This window comes from Stegostoma tigrinum, chromosome 25 (genome assembly GCF_030684315.1).
Source record: "Stegostoma tigrinum isolate sSteTig4 chromosome 25, sSteTig4.hap1, whole genome shotgun sequence".
NCBI classification, from domain to species: Eukaryota; Metazoa; Chordata; class Chondrichthyes; order Orectolobiformes; family Stegostomatidae; genus Stegostoma; species Stegostoma tigrinum.
This window is the reverse complement of record NC_081378.1, coordinates 23,251,126-23,267,357: the sequence shown is the minus strand read 5'-3', so window position 1 is coordinate 23,267,357 and position 16,232 is coordinate 23,251,126. Positions and strand designations below refer to the sequence as shown.

General features: G+C 35.7%; 2 protein-coding genes across 4 annotated transcripts in view; both read right to left on the bottom strand.

The window, feature by feature from the left end:
- reln (reelin) overlaps nt 1-7,639 on the bottom strand; it is a 363,171-nt gene extending 355,532 nt beyond the window's left edge. Inside the window, exons 1-2 of the mRNA XM_048553828.2 lie at nt 7,623-7,639; nt 6,788-7,077 (exon numbers count right to left, since the gene is read on the bottom strand). Coding sequence (XP_048409785.2) covers nt 6,788-7,016 — 229 coding nt within the window. The 5' untranslated portion in view covers nt 7,017-7,077; nt 7,623-7,639. The remainder of the gene's footprint in view (nt 1-6,787; nt 7,078-7,622) is intronic.
- Nucleotides 7,640-11,439: 3,800 nt separating this feature from the next.
- The window catches only part of orc5 (origin recognition complex, subunit 5), a 79,618-nt gene continuing 74,825 nt past the window's right edge, over nt 11,440-16,232 (bottom strand). For all 3 annotated transcript variants that reach the window (XM_059654560.1, XM_048554465.2, XM_059654562.1), the window contains exon 15: nt 11,440-13,459. In XM_059654560.1, the coding sequence (XP_059510543.1) occupies nt 13,414-13,459 (46 nt within the window). In that variant the 3' untranslated portion in view covers nt 11,440-13,413. The remainder of the gene's footprint in view (nt 13,460-16,232) is intronic.

Genomic DNA, 16,232 nt, shown 5'->3' with positions numbered 1-16,232 from the left:
TTCTCTCTTCATTACTTGGGCGGTTGCAGCTCTAAATAAAGTTTAACATCATCCACACCTTAGCAGACCACTTGACTGACAACATATCTGTAATCTTCAACGTTCAGATCATTCATTTTGATTCAGTGGCAGCAATACGCACCTCTGCAAGATACCTGCGATAAGTCACCATGGCTACTGCAACAGCAACATTTAAACTTGAGAAGTCCATTACCCAGGACAGGTGCAGCAGGTGCACAGGAATCCTAAAAGCTGGAAGTCCCCTTTTGGCTACAGACAATCCTGATTTGAAATTATAATGTTGTTCCTTTACTATTGCTGAATTAAACTCCCAGAAGTTCCTTCCTAACAGCACCTGGATATCTCTACATCCTTGGACTGCAGCAGTTCAAGAATAAAGCTTAGCATCACCTTCTCTAGGATCATAAATGCTGGCATCATCAGCAATGCCCATATCCGACAAACCTCAAATAAAAATGGTAAATACCATGAATGCTCATGTCTGCATGCATGACTCATGCAAGAAATGTGACATACGTCACCTTCACCATTTAAAAAAGGTCTTTCAAGGTTACAGGTGGTCAGGAAGTCAGCAACTAAAGGGCAGTATTTGGCATTGCTTGACATTAGAGGTAGTTATTGGAAATAAAATTGCAAACGTTTTTGAACTCACCTTATTTTCATAACGCTTCTGCTGAGTTTAAGCTGCTGCAATTTGAAATGATGTCTATGCAGCAACACTTTTACTTACTTGGAAAAAAGAAACAGGAACAAGAAAGATGCTACACAAATAACGACATTTCACACGAAGACAGGCCACACTCTAAACCTGAGCACGAAAGCAGAACTTACTTGTTTGAATTTTAGTGAAATTCTCTCTTAATAGATTGTAACTCACCTGGGGAACCTAACAGACAGAACCATTCACTTCAGCTTGATCTTTCACAAGATGATGGTTTTGAAAATCACCAACTTAAGCACAGGGTACCACAGTAAGTATTATTAGCCATATCCAATTCACATTATCCATATGCAGTAGGTCATGCATTGCTTGGTAGAACAAATTCTAAATTATGGCTTTCATACAAAATGGGTAACATGTAAAATCATACTTTATTCCCCAAAGGGCAGAATTCCCCAAGACATAGGGTGCCAATAATGATACCCAGTGTGGCCTACCAGTATGTAACAACAACAAATTTATGAACCACAATGACAGCTTTTCTGTGACTATCATCATAGAATCATGTACATCAATTCCCAGACTGTAGCCATGATGTCTTTATTTTAAGAAAATCAACATTGCCTGTTATTTAACTTAAGAAGAACGTAATATTGGCAATGTCTTGACCAGCCCACATTATTCTGACAGCTGTTAAAAGCTGCAAAGTATAGATAAAATGATGTCCACACATTTAAACAAATCATTACTGCTAAAGCAATAATTCTTAAAGCTTTATAAATCTCAGATGTGTGAGAATTTAATTAAGTCAATGTCTGGAGTAATAGGACACAGTACAATCACTAGATAGATTTTTCACAAAAATACTACTTTGAAGGGACTTGATAGAACTGACATGAGAAGTTGAGATCCCTGGCTGAGGAACCTAGAACACGAAAATACAATCTCAGGAATAAGGGTCACATATTGTGGACTGAGTGAACCTTTGGAATTCTCCGCCCAGAGGATTGAAGATGTACTATCATTGTACACATTCAAGGGCAAAACACAATTTTGGTCTCCAGATAATCAAGAGATTTGGGGACTGGACAGGAAAGCACATTCAAAGATCAAAATCAGTCACATACATACTGAATGATGAAACAATGGCTTTTGGTCCTTGGTTTGATTAGACTATCAAAGCTCTTCCACAAGGGTTATTAGGACAGAGATTAAATGATCATATAAAACCAAATTAGATAACTACTTCAAAAGTAAGCTAAAGAACAGCAAATTGAAGGGACAGGATGTTAACACAAGTTGAAGCATTATCACCACCACTAAGGACTGCATGACCTCATTTTGCACTGTAATTTCCATGAAAAAGATAGATTCAGAAATGCATAAAGTAGGGAGCGCCCCAGTGGGTGGAGCAAAAAAATTGCATTTGATGTTCAACAACAGGTGAATTGAAGGGAATGCCATCATGACTGAGTATACTTAGCATCTAGCAAAACTGAGCAAAAGGATAAGGGAGTAAAATGTTGTGGAGAACAGGTGCGTCCTAAATTAGCATTTCAAATAATGCATCAGCTTGTCTGAGATAAGATCAGCTATGTTGAAAGCACCTATCTACACCAAAATACTGTCAGAGATCCAATGGAAATGATTTCACTCTCACTTTCCGCTATCAATATTTGTGCTTTGCCTTGTTCCTGCTACCGAACTAATTACATTTTTCCCCTAAATAAGTCTGAAAGAATCAGATTAAAGACGCCAGTACTCCAAATATCAAAAATATATCAACATTTATGAAGTGCACGACTACACCTAGATAAAGATTTATTTTAAGGTTTTTGACATGTGAAACTTATCAATGCATATTGGTCCTGAGTAGCATACCAGGCCACCATCATTGGATTTCAAAGCAAAATTCAAGAGGTAAATAACTATCCTGAAAGCACCTGGCTAATTTTGTTTTTATTTTATTTTACTTTTATTTACACTAATTTATTAGGCACTTATTTTTATGCACATTAAATGAGAATTAGATAAGAATTACAACTATAATAGATGATTTGGTATTTAAAACATTATGAAATCAGCACACATTTAAATCAAACAGCCTGCTTTCAGGAGTTAAGGAAATTGGCGCACAACAAGCATTTCCACTCCCGTTATATCACACCTGTCAGCCCTAATCTAGAATTGAAACACTTTATCCATACAACATTATAGAAGACATTAAACGATCATATGCCTGAATGCTTATTTTAGCAAATACATTGGACTTTGTGGCCAAATTTTCCGATTTAATAAGTTTTCAAAGTCAACAATATGAGAAACAGTATTTTTCATCTTTATGTAAGAAGATTTTTGATGAACTTTAGCTCATAGCACCTAAGCTACATCAAAGTATTTGAAATATATTGTTTTATCTTTTGTTCCTTGATTTTTAAAATTCTAGCCATTGTTAATTATTTGATTCAATAAATAAATATTATTTGATTTTATTCTAAGCCTACTGTACAGATTTTTTTACTATGTAGACAGTGAAGCAAGTACTGAAAACCATAGAACAATGTGCTGTTGATACAGCACGGAGCTGGAGGAACTCAGCAAGTCAGGCGGCATCAGAGGAGTAGGACAGTCTTCAGGAGTCCTGAAGGAGGGTCCAGACCTGAAACATCGACTTTCCTACACCTCTAATGCTGTCTGACCTGCTGTGCTCCTCCAGCTCCACACTGTATTGACCCTGACTACAGCAGCTGCAGGTCTCGCCATCTCAGAATAATATGCTGCATAATAAATGCGAGTGAATGAAGATCAGCAATGTTTCCATAAGTATGATCTTTGAAGTATAGCTGGAGCATATTTCTCATTTGCACCAAGTCCTTGCTCCACTGCCAGAAAATTATTAATCACACTTGCAGATCAAAATACCTAGAAATAAACTGAGTCAAGAAATATTAAACAAGTGACCTGACCTCATAGGTTCCAAGAAACTGATCACAAAATGTTACATTACAAGGGACCATTCTTTAAAAGTACTTCACTAGCCCCATTGAGACACCTTGTGATCATGAATGGTGTGAAATAAGTGTGAGTCTACATTTTTTGATATTTAAACATGATTATACATTTTTATATGTAAAATAAGCTGATGTTTTTAAAAAAAAATACTGAGTTCTTATGGCTCAAATGTTGTGGATTTGTGCTGTGTGGTCAAGTCTTCAAGTGACATTAATGTTCTCAAATATACTGGGATCAATGATTATTAACAGTAAAATATTTTGATACTCTACATGGCCCTGCCTTGGGGAATAAAAATCAAATCGAAACCATTTGTCTGGTTTTTGGTTTACGTAGGATAGGAGAACTGTATTGCTGCTTCCTACTCACAAGAAATTGATAGTTCATGTTGTAAACATCACATGAAATAATATTTAGGAATTAAACTCTTAGTTTATACTGTCTTTATTTTCATTTTCCCTAGAATGTCTACCTATATCATCTCTGGCTCAAGTACTGAGCTCCTAGATACTTATAAACTGTTACTAGTAGATTGTCAATAGCCTTGACATAGTGGCTAGGAATATATTTTTCCTTTAAAAACTTACCCCCACCACAAGATAAAACATATGCATATTATTCTCTTTACGCAAAACAACTCAGATCAAAAACTTGACACAGCACAAACTTAAATATAAACTCCACAGCGTTGAATGTTAAAGTTAAAACAAGCTGGTGGAGATGGTCATGATTTTGGTTTCAAAAAATGATGAAAAACAGACTATTTGATTTAGTTTGAGAGATGGATACGGCACAAAACAGAAAAATTGCGATTTTCAAAGAGCATTCAGAAAGCACAATAGCATGAGTGCATAAATGGACTACCTTGCTCTCCCTATTGTTTCCCCAGCTAGTTAATTCTCTATTTTAGCCAGGTAGAGGAAGATACTAATTGGAGAGAATCTGCTTCTGGGGGGGGAAGATCTGGAAACACAATCAGGAAATTCAACTTGTATTCATATCCAACTCAAGAACTATTTGTGGAGATGTGAGAACAGGTGATGGTTTAAGGTTTTTGGTTGAAGGATTCCATGTACACACAACTTTGTCCCACAACTCTTGGGTAAAATATCTGAGTTACAACATGGCGAGAATTTACTGCAGACCTAGTGAGGGGTAAACAAGTGCAGGGAACTCCCTTTCACATTATCTGTTGAGTTACAGAAGAAAATACCTGATAAATCAAATTTGCTTTACTATTTCCATGGTTTAAGTTACTGTTACAAAAGTTCCAAGGCAGAAACAGTTTAATAATTAACTTGGCTCCAAAATCATTCAGTACAGCAGAGACAAATATAGGCAGCTACGTGTTAAATCTATTCATTGAGATCCAGTCTTATTGGTGCATTCCCAGCATAAACAGGAATCAGCATTCCTGTTAGCTATTTCTGAAAGTTTAGGTCTTTTAACACCTATTTGAATCTCAAGCTATATTTTTCCCTTATAATTGCCCATTGGACTGTTTTTTGTATTTAAATTCTGAATTGCAGCGCCAAACGTCTGTCACGGCTTAATGTTGGGAAAGATGGAGTTTCTTTGCCTGTATCAATATTGTGAAATAATCAGAAGATAAAATAACCAAAAAGGTACAACACTTTAGGCTTCATTATAAATGTTCACAAAACCACTCTCTCATAGCTTTATGACAGTACACATCCTGGAAGCTAAATAAGTGAATCCAGATTCAGGTTTATAATAAGAATGACATTCACTAATTAGCTGTTGATTGGGTGATTTGTAAATAATAGTTAATGAGTTAAATGCCCTTTCCCCCCCAATTACACTCATCAGAACAGAATGATAAGATAGTATCTATCCCCAAAAAAGACAGCTCAATACCTTCTCCTTCAAGGTGAAGATTGTACAATCATAGTGTTCTCTATAGTTGTTTATTTGGTCTGTTTAGTACTTGCTCTGAAACAACAACTGAATATGAAATTAAATATGCTTGCATGTTTTAAAATGAAATATTACCTTGCAGAAAAAGTGCTGTATATTATCTTACAGCTGTTTTCTGCTAATTAGTCCCAATGGATGAACAATTGCCAATACTGCACTGAACTGGTTAAATATCTTGCTTGACTACAAATACACTCTTTGATTCCATTGTATTAGAGTAGCCAGTCTGGAATGAAAGAAAGGTTTTTTCACAGATTTTGTTAAATCTTAAAGCTTTCTACTTCTAATAAAATTATTTCAAAGTATTCAACATTACTGTTTGGAGTACTGTTATTTAGTTTTCCCTCTGGAGACTGTCCGAACCTTCTGCGTTGATACAAGAGTGACATTTTTGCTTCCTACTGCTCAAGTCAAGCTGTTTTTCTCCATGTTAATTCAACCCTATGCACAGCTGACCTGAACTCTCACTTTTGTCTTACAGGGAGCAATCAGCTATAGATCACACATGTACAGTGGAGACACTGTGCAGGGCATCCTGCTATCTTCGACCTGACTGCGGACACAGTCTGCACGCTAGAAATGATCCACAAGTATGCTATGTGCTCTTACATTAAAAATCTATTGACTTTATTTTAAAATGTAGATTGGTCAGGGACTGACAGCTGTCCCAGCAAAAGATTTTTTTTACACTTGAGTTGAGCCCACACACAAAGCCTACTCAAACCTGCCAGCTTAGTTTAATACATCCAATCCCCACAATAGAATCTTTGAAGGACAGAGATTTAGGAACAGAAAGGGAATGGTTCACAACAAAGAAAAAACCCCAAAGGATTAATTTGTCTTCATAATTCATATCAGCAAAAGTGTGAATGGTCAAGTCAGTCACATTAATATGATTTCATTTTAACCTTGCTCATTTAAGGTAAACTATTTAAAATATTAAACACTCTACCAGCTCTCAAAACAAAGAACTGCTTCTTTCAAATATGCAGGCATAAACCAGGGGCATGCCAATTTTATACTAAAATATGCATTTCACAAGTCAAATCATGTGAAAGAAACACATTTGATTCATCCAGAAACTGTTACACTTTTTTTTGTTAAACTGGCCACTAAAACCTGTAAGCAACATCCATTCAAGTAAAAGTGACCTACCATGATATTCTTGACCAGGCACATAATATTCTGGATTTCCCACAATGTGAAGTGACATCAACACCTCTCCCTGCTCTCCATCACCCTCCAGTTCTCCGTGGTGGGTACAAAGGAAAAAAAATGGGGCAAACCTTGGGTAAAACCCCACAGATCCACATACAAAATCTGTCAAGAATATTCCAACCAGAGAGAATAAAGTCCAATATTTAAAGCATCGTTCTTTAGCCATTTCTCTGTCCTCTTCAGATTCCGTTCTGCTGGAAACCGATTGTTGAGAATGAGTTTTTTTGCTGTATTAAAGAGATTACAAGTTTAATGTCAGGGAGCTTCTGTTGGGAAAGTCATAAGCCAGGAACTGCCAGCTGTCAGCTGTTTCTACTGCATTCTAATACATCAGCTTCATAAGCTGCAATACAGCTTTCGAGTACGTCTTCTTCAGAGCATATTGTATTCCACTTTCCAGCCCCCTCCCACGTGCCTCAAGGCGCGTCTTTGTTTTGTTAACTTTTTTTAGGAAGGCAAACGCTTTCCCTTCAGTCAGAACACGGACTAAAACCGGGAGGTGATCAGGCATAAAATGCAGCGACTGGAAATAATTTATTTCCCCTGCTGCTTTTACTGGAGTGCTGAAAAACTCCACCTTCTCAGAGTAACATCAGACAGAAAAAGCCATTCCTCACTCATTCTCCGAGTGTCCAAAAGGGAAGTCTCGTATTTATGCCTTATCACTAAATAGACAAATCGAAAAATCTGAACAGCAAATACCAAGCACTGCAAGTCCGATGACATACACTGAAATATCATTTAAATACTGTTTCAGATATAAACCACTCACCACAGCAGACCTTTGATTTTTCTGTAAAAGGTCAGTAGTGTGCTTGATGCACAATTGCATAAAAACCCTTGAAAAATCTAGGTTTACCCGCAATAGATATTGGGAGTTTTTTTTAAAAAGCCATTTTTAAAAGATTAAATACTAAACTGCCAAAATAATTATATAATGTGGCAAACATGTCTCGAGGCCATTATAACAGCAATACAATTATATAATATCGTGATATTTAAAGTTGTTTTTATTGCCTAAGTGATCACCTCAAATGAAAGTTCCATATCAACACCAATTCAGAATTCGGAAAACAACCAATATACAATAGAAAAGGAATTATTTGATCAAAATATTTTGAACGGTAACATAAAACAGTAAAGCTACATAAAAACCGATTTAAGTGGGCCACAAGATCTGTGGAAGCTTGAATTAAATCACTTAACAACTGCAGAGACTCTAATTAAACACTGGATTCACCTCTTCTCTAAACTCAGTCCTGATAAAATTAAATAATTTATCTACTGATTTAAAGTTTGAGTTCTGGTAATTAGTGAGCTCAAAACAGCAGTCTAGATGTTTACAAATGGATTTTAAATTCAGCTGCTCTGATACATTCCATAGCAGAGGGCAAGAGAGTCAATGTTACGATAATTATTAATGCCATGTCAACAGAACTTTAACCTTACAGGAAAAAAAGGTTTACACAAGTACCAGTGTACATTTCATAGTCAACTGTGCAGCATTGTTAAATTACTCCTAACAGTTACGTTAAAAGATGATTTCTAATAGCTTGTATGTTAATTTCTGCCTAGATGGATACCTCCAATATACCAGGTAGTCAATTTTGTATGAGCTATATTTTAAAGAGACATTTGGACACTTTAAAAATATTCACAATCTTACTATTTGTAATATAAACTAACAAGAAAAAAAAAAGCAGTGATAATGGGAACTGCATGCAGATGCTGGAGAATCCAAGATAACAAAGTGTGGAGCTGGATGAACACAACAGGCCAAGCAGCATTTCAGGAGCACAAAAGCTGACATTTCGGGCCTAGACCCTTCATCAGAAAAGAAAAGTTTTTTGCTTATCTGCTTTCTTCATTCAACTAATTCAAAGGTCTTTTAACTGTTTAATTGGCCTGACATCATTCACTTTGCATTCTGAAGGTTCTGCATAAGGCTCAACACCAAATTAATTTTTCTATTCATGAAATTATCCAACTGATGCTACAGAGTTAATTGACATTTAATCAGTGCAGGTTCAATTGTTCAAGCATTTCTATTAACTGATGTAAAGTGCAGTAAGACCCAGTTCTATTTCACTTTGGAAACCGATCGGAAATAAGATTCATTGAAAGACATACAGTAAAAAGGAAAAAAATTGCAGTGGGCAATTTGTTCAATTATCTGATGAATGGGAGTTATTTGTTTCTATTCAAGTGTTTTTAATTTTCAAAACAGAATTGAAAGCTCTTTGGCTATATTTCCTAATTGTGTGGAAGTTAAGAAAAATGTTACTAAACTACTATAAAACATCTATTTATAACAGTTTAGCTTTAACTGGGGAGAAAAGCAACTACTTGATATTTGATAACTACACTCGAGGTCGGTTTGGAGAGATCAACTAATTTGTTTCTTACAACTGTCTTTACATGAGTATTCATCACGGAGGACAATTGATGATATAATGATGGTGCGTTTGCAGAAGTAATCCGGCAAGCAAAGATTAGGCATAAGCAACTTGCTAGGGCATGAAATGCGTAGGTATGAACTATAGTTGAAGAGTAGATAGTAATTGAGCAGTTCTAGAAATTGAAAAACTACGATTAAATGCCAATATTTACCTATGCTACTTTTTAGCATCACTACAACAATCCTGCTCTCTACTTCGGATCACCAACTTCAGCAGTGGATGTTTCACATCCTGACATATAATCCTTCCAACTTCCCATGCCCAAATGTTATCCAGGCAAGCTTATTTCTAAAAGGCAATCATAAGGCTGGGTGAATTTTCAAACTTTACCTTTGTCTGCTTTAATATTTTGCCTTGCTCCGTCACCAGCACACTGAATGGTTTTAATAGAGTCACAATTTTGTAAACACAAACTACAAAACTGTGAGGAAACGGAGGTAATGGTTAAGAAAAGCAATGCAAAAGAAAACCCAGCATCTCAGCTTACATCGAAAAATCAATAACACTTGAGGAATAATAGCTCACAACTTGTGTTTTCTGAAACTCATTTAACATGCAACCTTGTTAAATTAGACTGTTTCTCATTGCCAGTATGAATTTCTGTCTATTATTATTAATAAACCAAACATTGCCAGAATCAAAACAAAGTTGGGAACGGCATTTACGTCTTCAATAAACACTGCTCAAACAATAATATTTTCTGGCTGTGAATTAGTAGCAGGACATGTGTAAAAGATTTATAAAATTAAGTTTAGAAGCCACATTCAGTTCAGCACTGAGAAGTGCTATGGCTCATAAGCATGGGAATCTGCACGTTTTGGAGAAAGAAAATGTAGTTCATTTAAACAAAGCTTCATCCTTCCTCCCATGGGACAATATTGACAACAAGGCTTCATTAACTCTTACATGACTTGAAACTATAGTCCCAGAGCTGAGCATTTTTGACATGTTGAAAAATGATCAAGTACCAAAGCATACATATATTTCTCATTTTAATTCAATTATATGAATGTGCCATTTCTGGTGTTTAAGTGCCCACAATATGCTGTAAATTATGAAAATATCTTATTGGATTATAATTTGGATTTGACATGTTTAAAAATATTCTTCTTACACTGATAATATATTTAATATTTGCATTCAGTTGGCATATGGAATTTTTAATACGAACAAAGACAAGAATGCATAATCTCCAATTTTTTTTAAACAACTATTTCATTTCAAACCTTGTGCTGGGCAACTAAGCATTTAAACAGGTTAGACATATATTACAGCACCTACCCTTTCACTTTGGCATATTTATTTGTGATTAAGAACCCTGACATCTTAATGTGCAATATTTCAGCATTGAACAAATTTTTGTATGACAAGTAAAAATAGATCAAGTAAATAGGCTACATTAGATTAGTAATCAAGAACGGTAGTACAGAGTTTACTGTATCCTGCATAGATCTGCATTCATATATAGCTGGTAACCAAAGAGTGACATCATATGCGTTAGCTCTTTAGTAGCACAAATTGGCTTACAGAATGTGTGAATGCTGAGTATTCTATGTGCTACATTTACAAAATATTTGCAGGATTTATTACGTCAAAAATATAGACCAAGGGGGTTTTACTCAGTTTCCACCCCCTCACTGTACTACAGCTAAAAGGCTTTAGATGGTGACCCTGCTCCTTTACTGAATATAACCTATGCTTTAGTGCATCCCTTAGCTCGAAGTGCAGAACCATGGAATTCAAAACTTGGAACTAAATATTCAATTTCAGTCAACTCTTTGCACCAGCAAGTTTCAGGCAGCCTAAAGAGAAACTTTCACCAGATTGATGGTTCTCCAGCAGCTGTGGGATGCTATTCTCTGCAAACAGCCCATACAGCCAACGAACCTCGATGCAAAACACTGAATCTCTTTCCAGAGGTCACAATAGGCTAGGCCAAATAAGGATGTCATTTCCTTCCTTTAAGGACATCAGGAAATTAGTTGTGTTTCTACGATAATCTGACAGTTCCAAGGTCACACTTACTAATGCCACTTTATATTTTCAGATTTATTTACTGATTAACATTTATTCCAAAGACATTAAGAATAATTTGTCCAATAATATCCACAATGATGATGCATTCAAAAGTTAATAAATCAGCAAGCTTTATTTTTAAGAATATACCAAAATTTAAATTACTAAAATACATCTTCACTTAATACACTGTGTTGAGCACTAGCACACCATGTATGTACCAAGACCAGTTCAAATATCAGTAGCTCGGGTTGTACAGAAAACCAAGCTTAAGTTCCAAAGGACATGTCACTCACTCAATTAAATCAGTAACTTTTCCTCTGTACATTACGCATTCTTACAACATGCATTTGTTAGTAGATTTTCATAGGCTATAAAACCGGCAATCTCAATTTAAAAGCATCACTGAACTATGCAGACAAATCTTTAGGGTTTAAGCTATTCGCAAATGAATGCTCTGATCAGATCACATTAATTATGCAAAGGAAACCTCCAAATCCTAGAATGTGGTACACAAAAAGACTCAGATGACCATTGTGTAAGAACCTATGAGGTTTTATTTTGAGTTACTGTGAATGAGAACACACAGTCTTTGACCTGCTCTTGCAGTCACAGAATAGCTAAACCTGCTAAATTTCTAATCAAGTTATTTTAGAATGTTAATGGAAGTGGATTCAGTGATTTCAATGCCAGTGAAAATCAAGGCAAAAGATAATTAGATTTCCTTTTCTTGGAAGACAGCATTATTTGAAATGTGAGATGTGAACGTTACATTCCATATACCTGCCAAGACTCAATGTTGTCTAAATCTTGCTGCATGGCACTGACTCCTTCAGCACCCAAGGTAAGTGGAACTGAACAGTTTGTCAATCATCAGCTAACATCCCAATTTCTAACATTATGTTGGAGGGAATGTAATTGATAAAGCAATTTAAAATGTCCGAATCCTTTTCAGAACTCCTAAAACAATATCCCAGGACTGAGATGATTGGTTGCAGTTGGAAACCATTTTCCTTTGTGAGGGGTATGACGGCACCTGTTGCAGAGCTTGCTTTCTGATTCACGTTGACTTCAATTTCACTTGGACTCCTTAATGCCACAATCGATCAAACCTGCCTGGATGTCAAGAACTCTCACTTCTGGAATTCAGGACTTTTGGTTCCAGGTTATGATGAAGTCTGCAGCATGAGGGGCTCTGGAGGATCCAAACTTTGTAGACTACAGGTATTAGCAGCACTGTAAAAGACACTTTGCTGATAACGAAGGGTAGACTGATAGGATAAAAAGCAACTAAATTAGATTGTCCTGCTTTCTGTGGACAAGATATACCAAAGTGGCTTTCACATTACCAGGTCAATGTCAGTGTTGTGCTTGTGTTGGAACAGTTTGGTGAGCGGTGGAGATAGTCCTGGAGCACAAATCTTCAAAATTTCAGCCCAATGTTGACAGGGCCCATAGACCTTGCGATATTGATAACATGTATTTAAATTAACAAGACACAGACGTGAATCAGCTTCACCAGCTCCAAAAGATGAAAGGTACTCTACTTTGACATTTCTCTTCAACAGTTTAACAACACTAACAGCAATATAACACAATTACTGCACTACATTTATTTATTTTTGTCCACTAAAAAATAGAAAATTTTTTGCAAAATTAATAAGGGCCACAAAACATTACAGCAGATAAGTTTTTTAAAAATGAAAGGCTGGTCACACAAATGGCTGCTACACTACATTCCGAGAAAAGGATGCTTCACAAAGGAAAATAATTGAAAGTAAATACATTTCAGGTGTCTTTTGTGCTAATATATTGTTATTGCATTGGAACAGATTGCCCTGAATTCCTGCTGCTCATAATTAACACTTAGCTCTGAAATACTGAAGATTGCTGGTAAATAGTTCATTTTAAAGATCCATTCTGACCAATCAAGATATTGCTATCAGATTCCATACTGTGCTAACACCTGCTTGGACAAATCGAATGCTGCCAAAATGCCTGTCATTTCTCAGCAGAGTGGAGAAATCAGAATGAATTGGAGCTAAAGAAGTGATCATTGCTTGCAGTATCAAATGGTTGTGCTGGGTCTCACAAGAAATCATACAAGTATCTCACTATATCAAAATTCACAGTCCTAGAAGAAAAGAAGAAACAATAGGTTGTTAATTACCTCAGTGGGTTTGACAAATTAATATTATACAGTGAATTTAGGTCTTACTCAGATTAAAAATTCATCTCGTGCATGATATAAACCAAGCTGTTGTCACTTGCTCCAGTTATACTGCAACTTTCTCAGCAGTCTTAAAAGTTATTGATTATATATCTTATTACTGATACATGGTCAATCAGAAAGTACTTAGAATTAAATACTCATGACATTGAACTTTATTTGCATAACACTGGTAGAGTTCTTGGCACTTGGGTCAAATGTGCAACAGATGTTCTAATGACAACATAAAATTTGATACTGCACCCCAGTTGAAACCACAGAAGAAGCCTACAACATCCCTTGGAGCCTGAAGAAATACTTAGTTTGCACAAATATGAGGCTGACCTAGGGTGTATTCCTCAGATAAACTAAGTAGTTTAAGCATCAATACAAGTTACTTTGTCATTTCTGTCATTCATGTATGCTTGTGACTACAAGGATGCAGTCTATCTCAAACACATAATTGCCAGTAAGCTAGCCACTAGAATTTATCTCTTGTTGTCCAAATTTATTACCTACACCAGAAAATCTGCATGATTTCAAACACTACGATTTGAAACAATGGTTTATTCAAAGCCACGATATTGCTAGCCAGCGAGAACGCTTTTTCAGGCTTGTCCACTTTGGAATAATACAGAAAAGCTGAGAGCAGTGTATTGTGCTCGGATCACTAATCATAATTAGTGGGTGATGCTCACTGAAAATCATTTCAGAGTGAAACTTTTCAATGGCTACAGCTCTCTGCTAGATGACGTTTTCAATGCTTCTCCTCCAATCCAAATGGGGAATTGCTTTGCAATCATATATTCACAAGGCAAAGAACTGAAACAGAGACAGTAAAATTTCTCTAGTGCAAAATAACAGTGACCTGCTTTGGATAATAGTAAACAACGTACAAGTATGGCCAATACACTGAATTCACACTAGCAGGGTGTATGAGGAGTTTGTTCCCTCTCAATAAGCGATGTCAACAGTTTATTGGAAGAGAAGATTCGGCAGCAAGGAAGAACAAATATTTCCTTCACTCATTAAGTTAAATAACCGTTCAAAAGCAAGTTGCTGTTTATCTTTATGGAAAGGGTTACCATCTCAGCATTTAGTATTTCTCCAAGTATCTTAACTGAAAAGTTCAATTTGAAATTCTATTACATCACTAAATAGAACCAGTTATCTTTTTGTATCATGTTAAAAAATAAAAAAAGTAGCACATCTCCATGTCATGACTACCTACTAATAAGACTTAGCAGTATTACAGAAAATTTGAACTAAGCTCATACTTGGGTATTATGCAAATGCAATTTGCATCCAAATCTTGGCAAGATAAGTCCAAGCAAATATTTAGATATTGTCTTGAGACACGATGTGTACCTGATATTAGCCAACCTGTTTCCTACTTAGCAAGGACCTCTTTCATGAGTTGGCATGCATAATACTTCCAAGCACAAAAGGACAGATTTAATGGGCAATGGCAAACTGATACCATCAGCCATTCAGTGCGTTTTTTAACAGACTGGGAATTTCGTACTGGAATTTGACTCTAAGATCATTTCAGTACAGCATCCTCTGCTGGGATCTGGGACCTGTGAGAACACAGCAAGCAATAATATCTTAAATAATCAGCTGAGAAACCATTACTTAGCTGTGTTAATCTGATCTAGAAAGTACAAATTAGAATATTTAACTCCATGTCAAACTATGTACAGAAAGTGAAATAGAGGGAATGGACAAAAATATTGAGAGTTGTGACAAATATATATATATATTTTAAAAGAAATTTCACTTTCTAAGCTAACAATAACCTAACTCTGAAGAAAAAGAAGTCGCCACAATCTCAAAATGTAAATTTTTCATTGCTAGAGGGTTTGTTTGTAAGAACTAGGATTTCTCATATCATTAAAAATTTGTGTACACCAAAGATCATATACCCAAACTTTTTCTGCATATTTAGTATATAGCTATCATGTGCATACAACCACATCATGATTTTTCAGGTGCATCAATGCAGAATCTCTTGACAATATTGTAGTACAGCTTCTGGAGAACTCTCGCAACCCAGAGCAATTTCCTAATTTCCAGATCAGCTGCACATGTACAGTTGTGCAATCTTGTCGTCAGATTTTCTTTTTGATACCAGTGAGTCTTGGTAGCCTCAATGCTATTTTTACTACAAAATCCAGGCTGTCCAGCTCAAAATGTGAATTCTGAAAATCATGTACCCTGACTTCAACTTTACAGAGTTCTCAAAAATATTATTTCAATTCAACCACAGTTAGCTTTCCACATGCAGCATATAATTTAAGCTGTAGAACTGAAAAACAAAACAGAGCCATAAAATCATGTGAAATAAGCTCAGCATTAATTCTTTTCCTAAATCTTACGCCAAATCAACATTTGTTTATGATCCAAAACCAATTTACGCTGTTTCATCGTGAATACTAAACTCAAAAATTAGGTGAATATATGCCCCCTTCCTCCAAATAAGCTCTTAATAAACCAAAATATCACTTGAAGCAACTAACAAAAATGTTGTTTTTAGTACTCTCATAACACAACCAGCAGCTTGAAGATCATGCATTTTTTTAAAAAAACAATTTTTATAATTTGAGCTAAATCTAACTTAAAATATCTATTGGCAAATAATCATTAAAACGCATATATAAAATGTATTCGTCATACCTAGTGCCCACATAATCCAAAA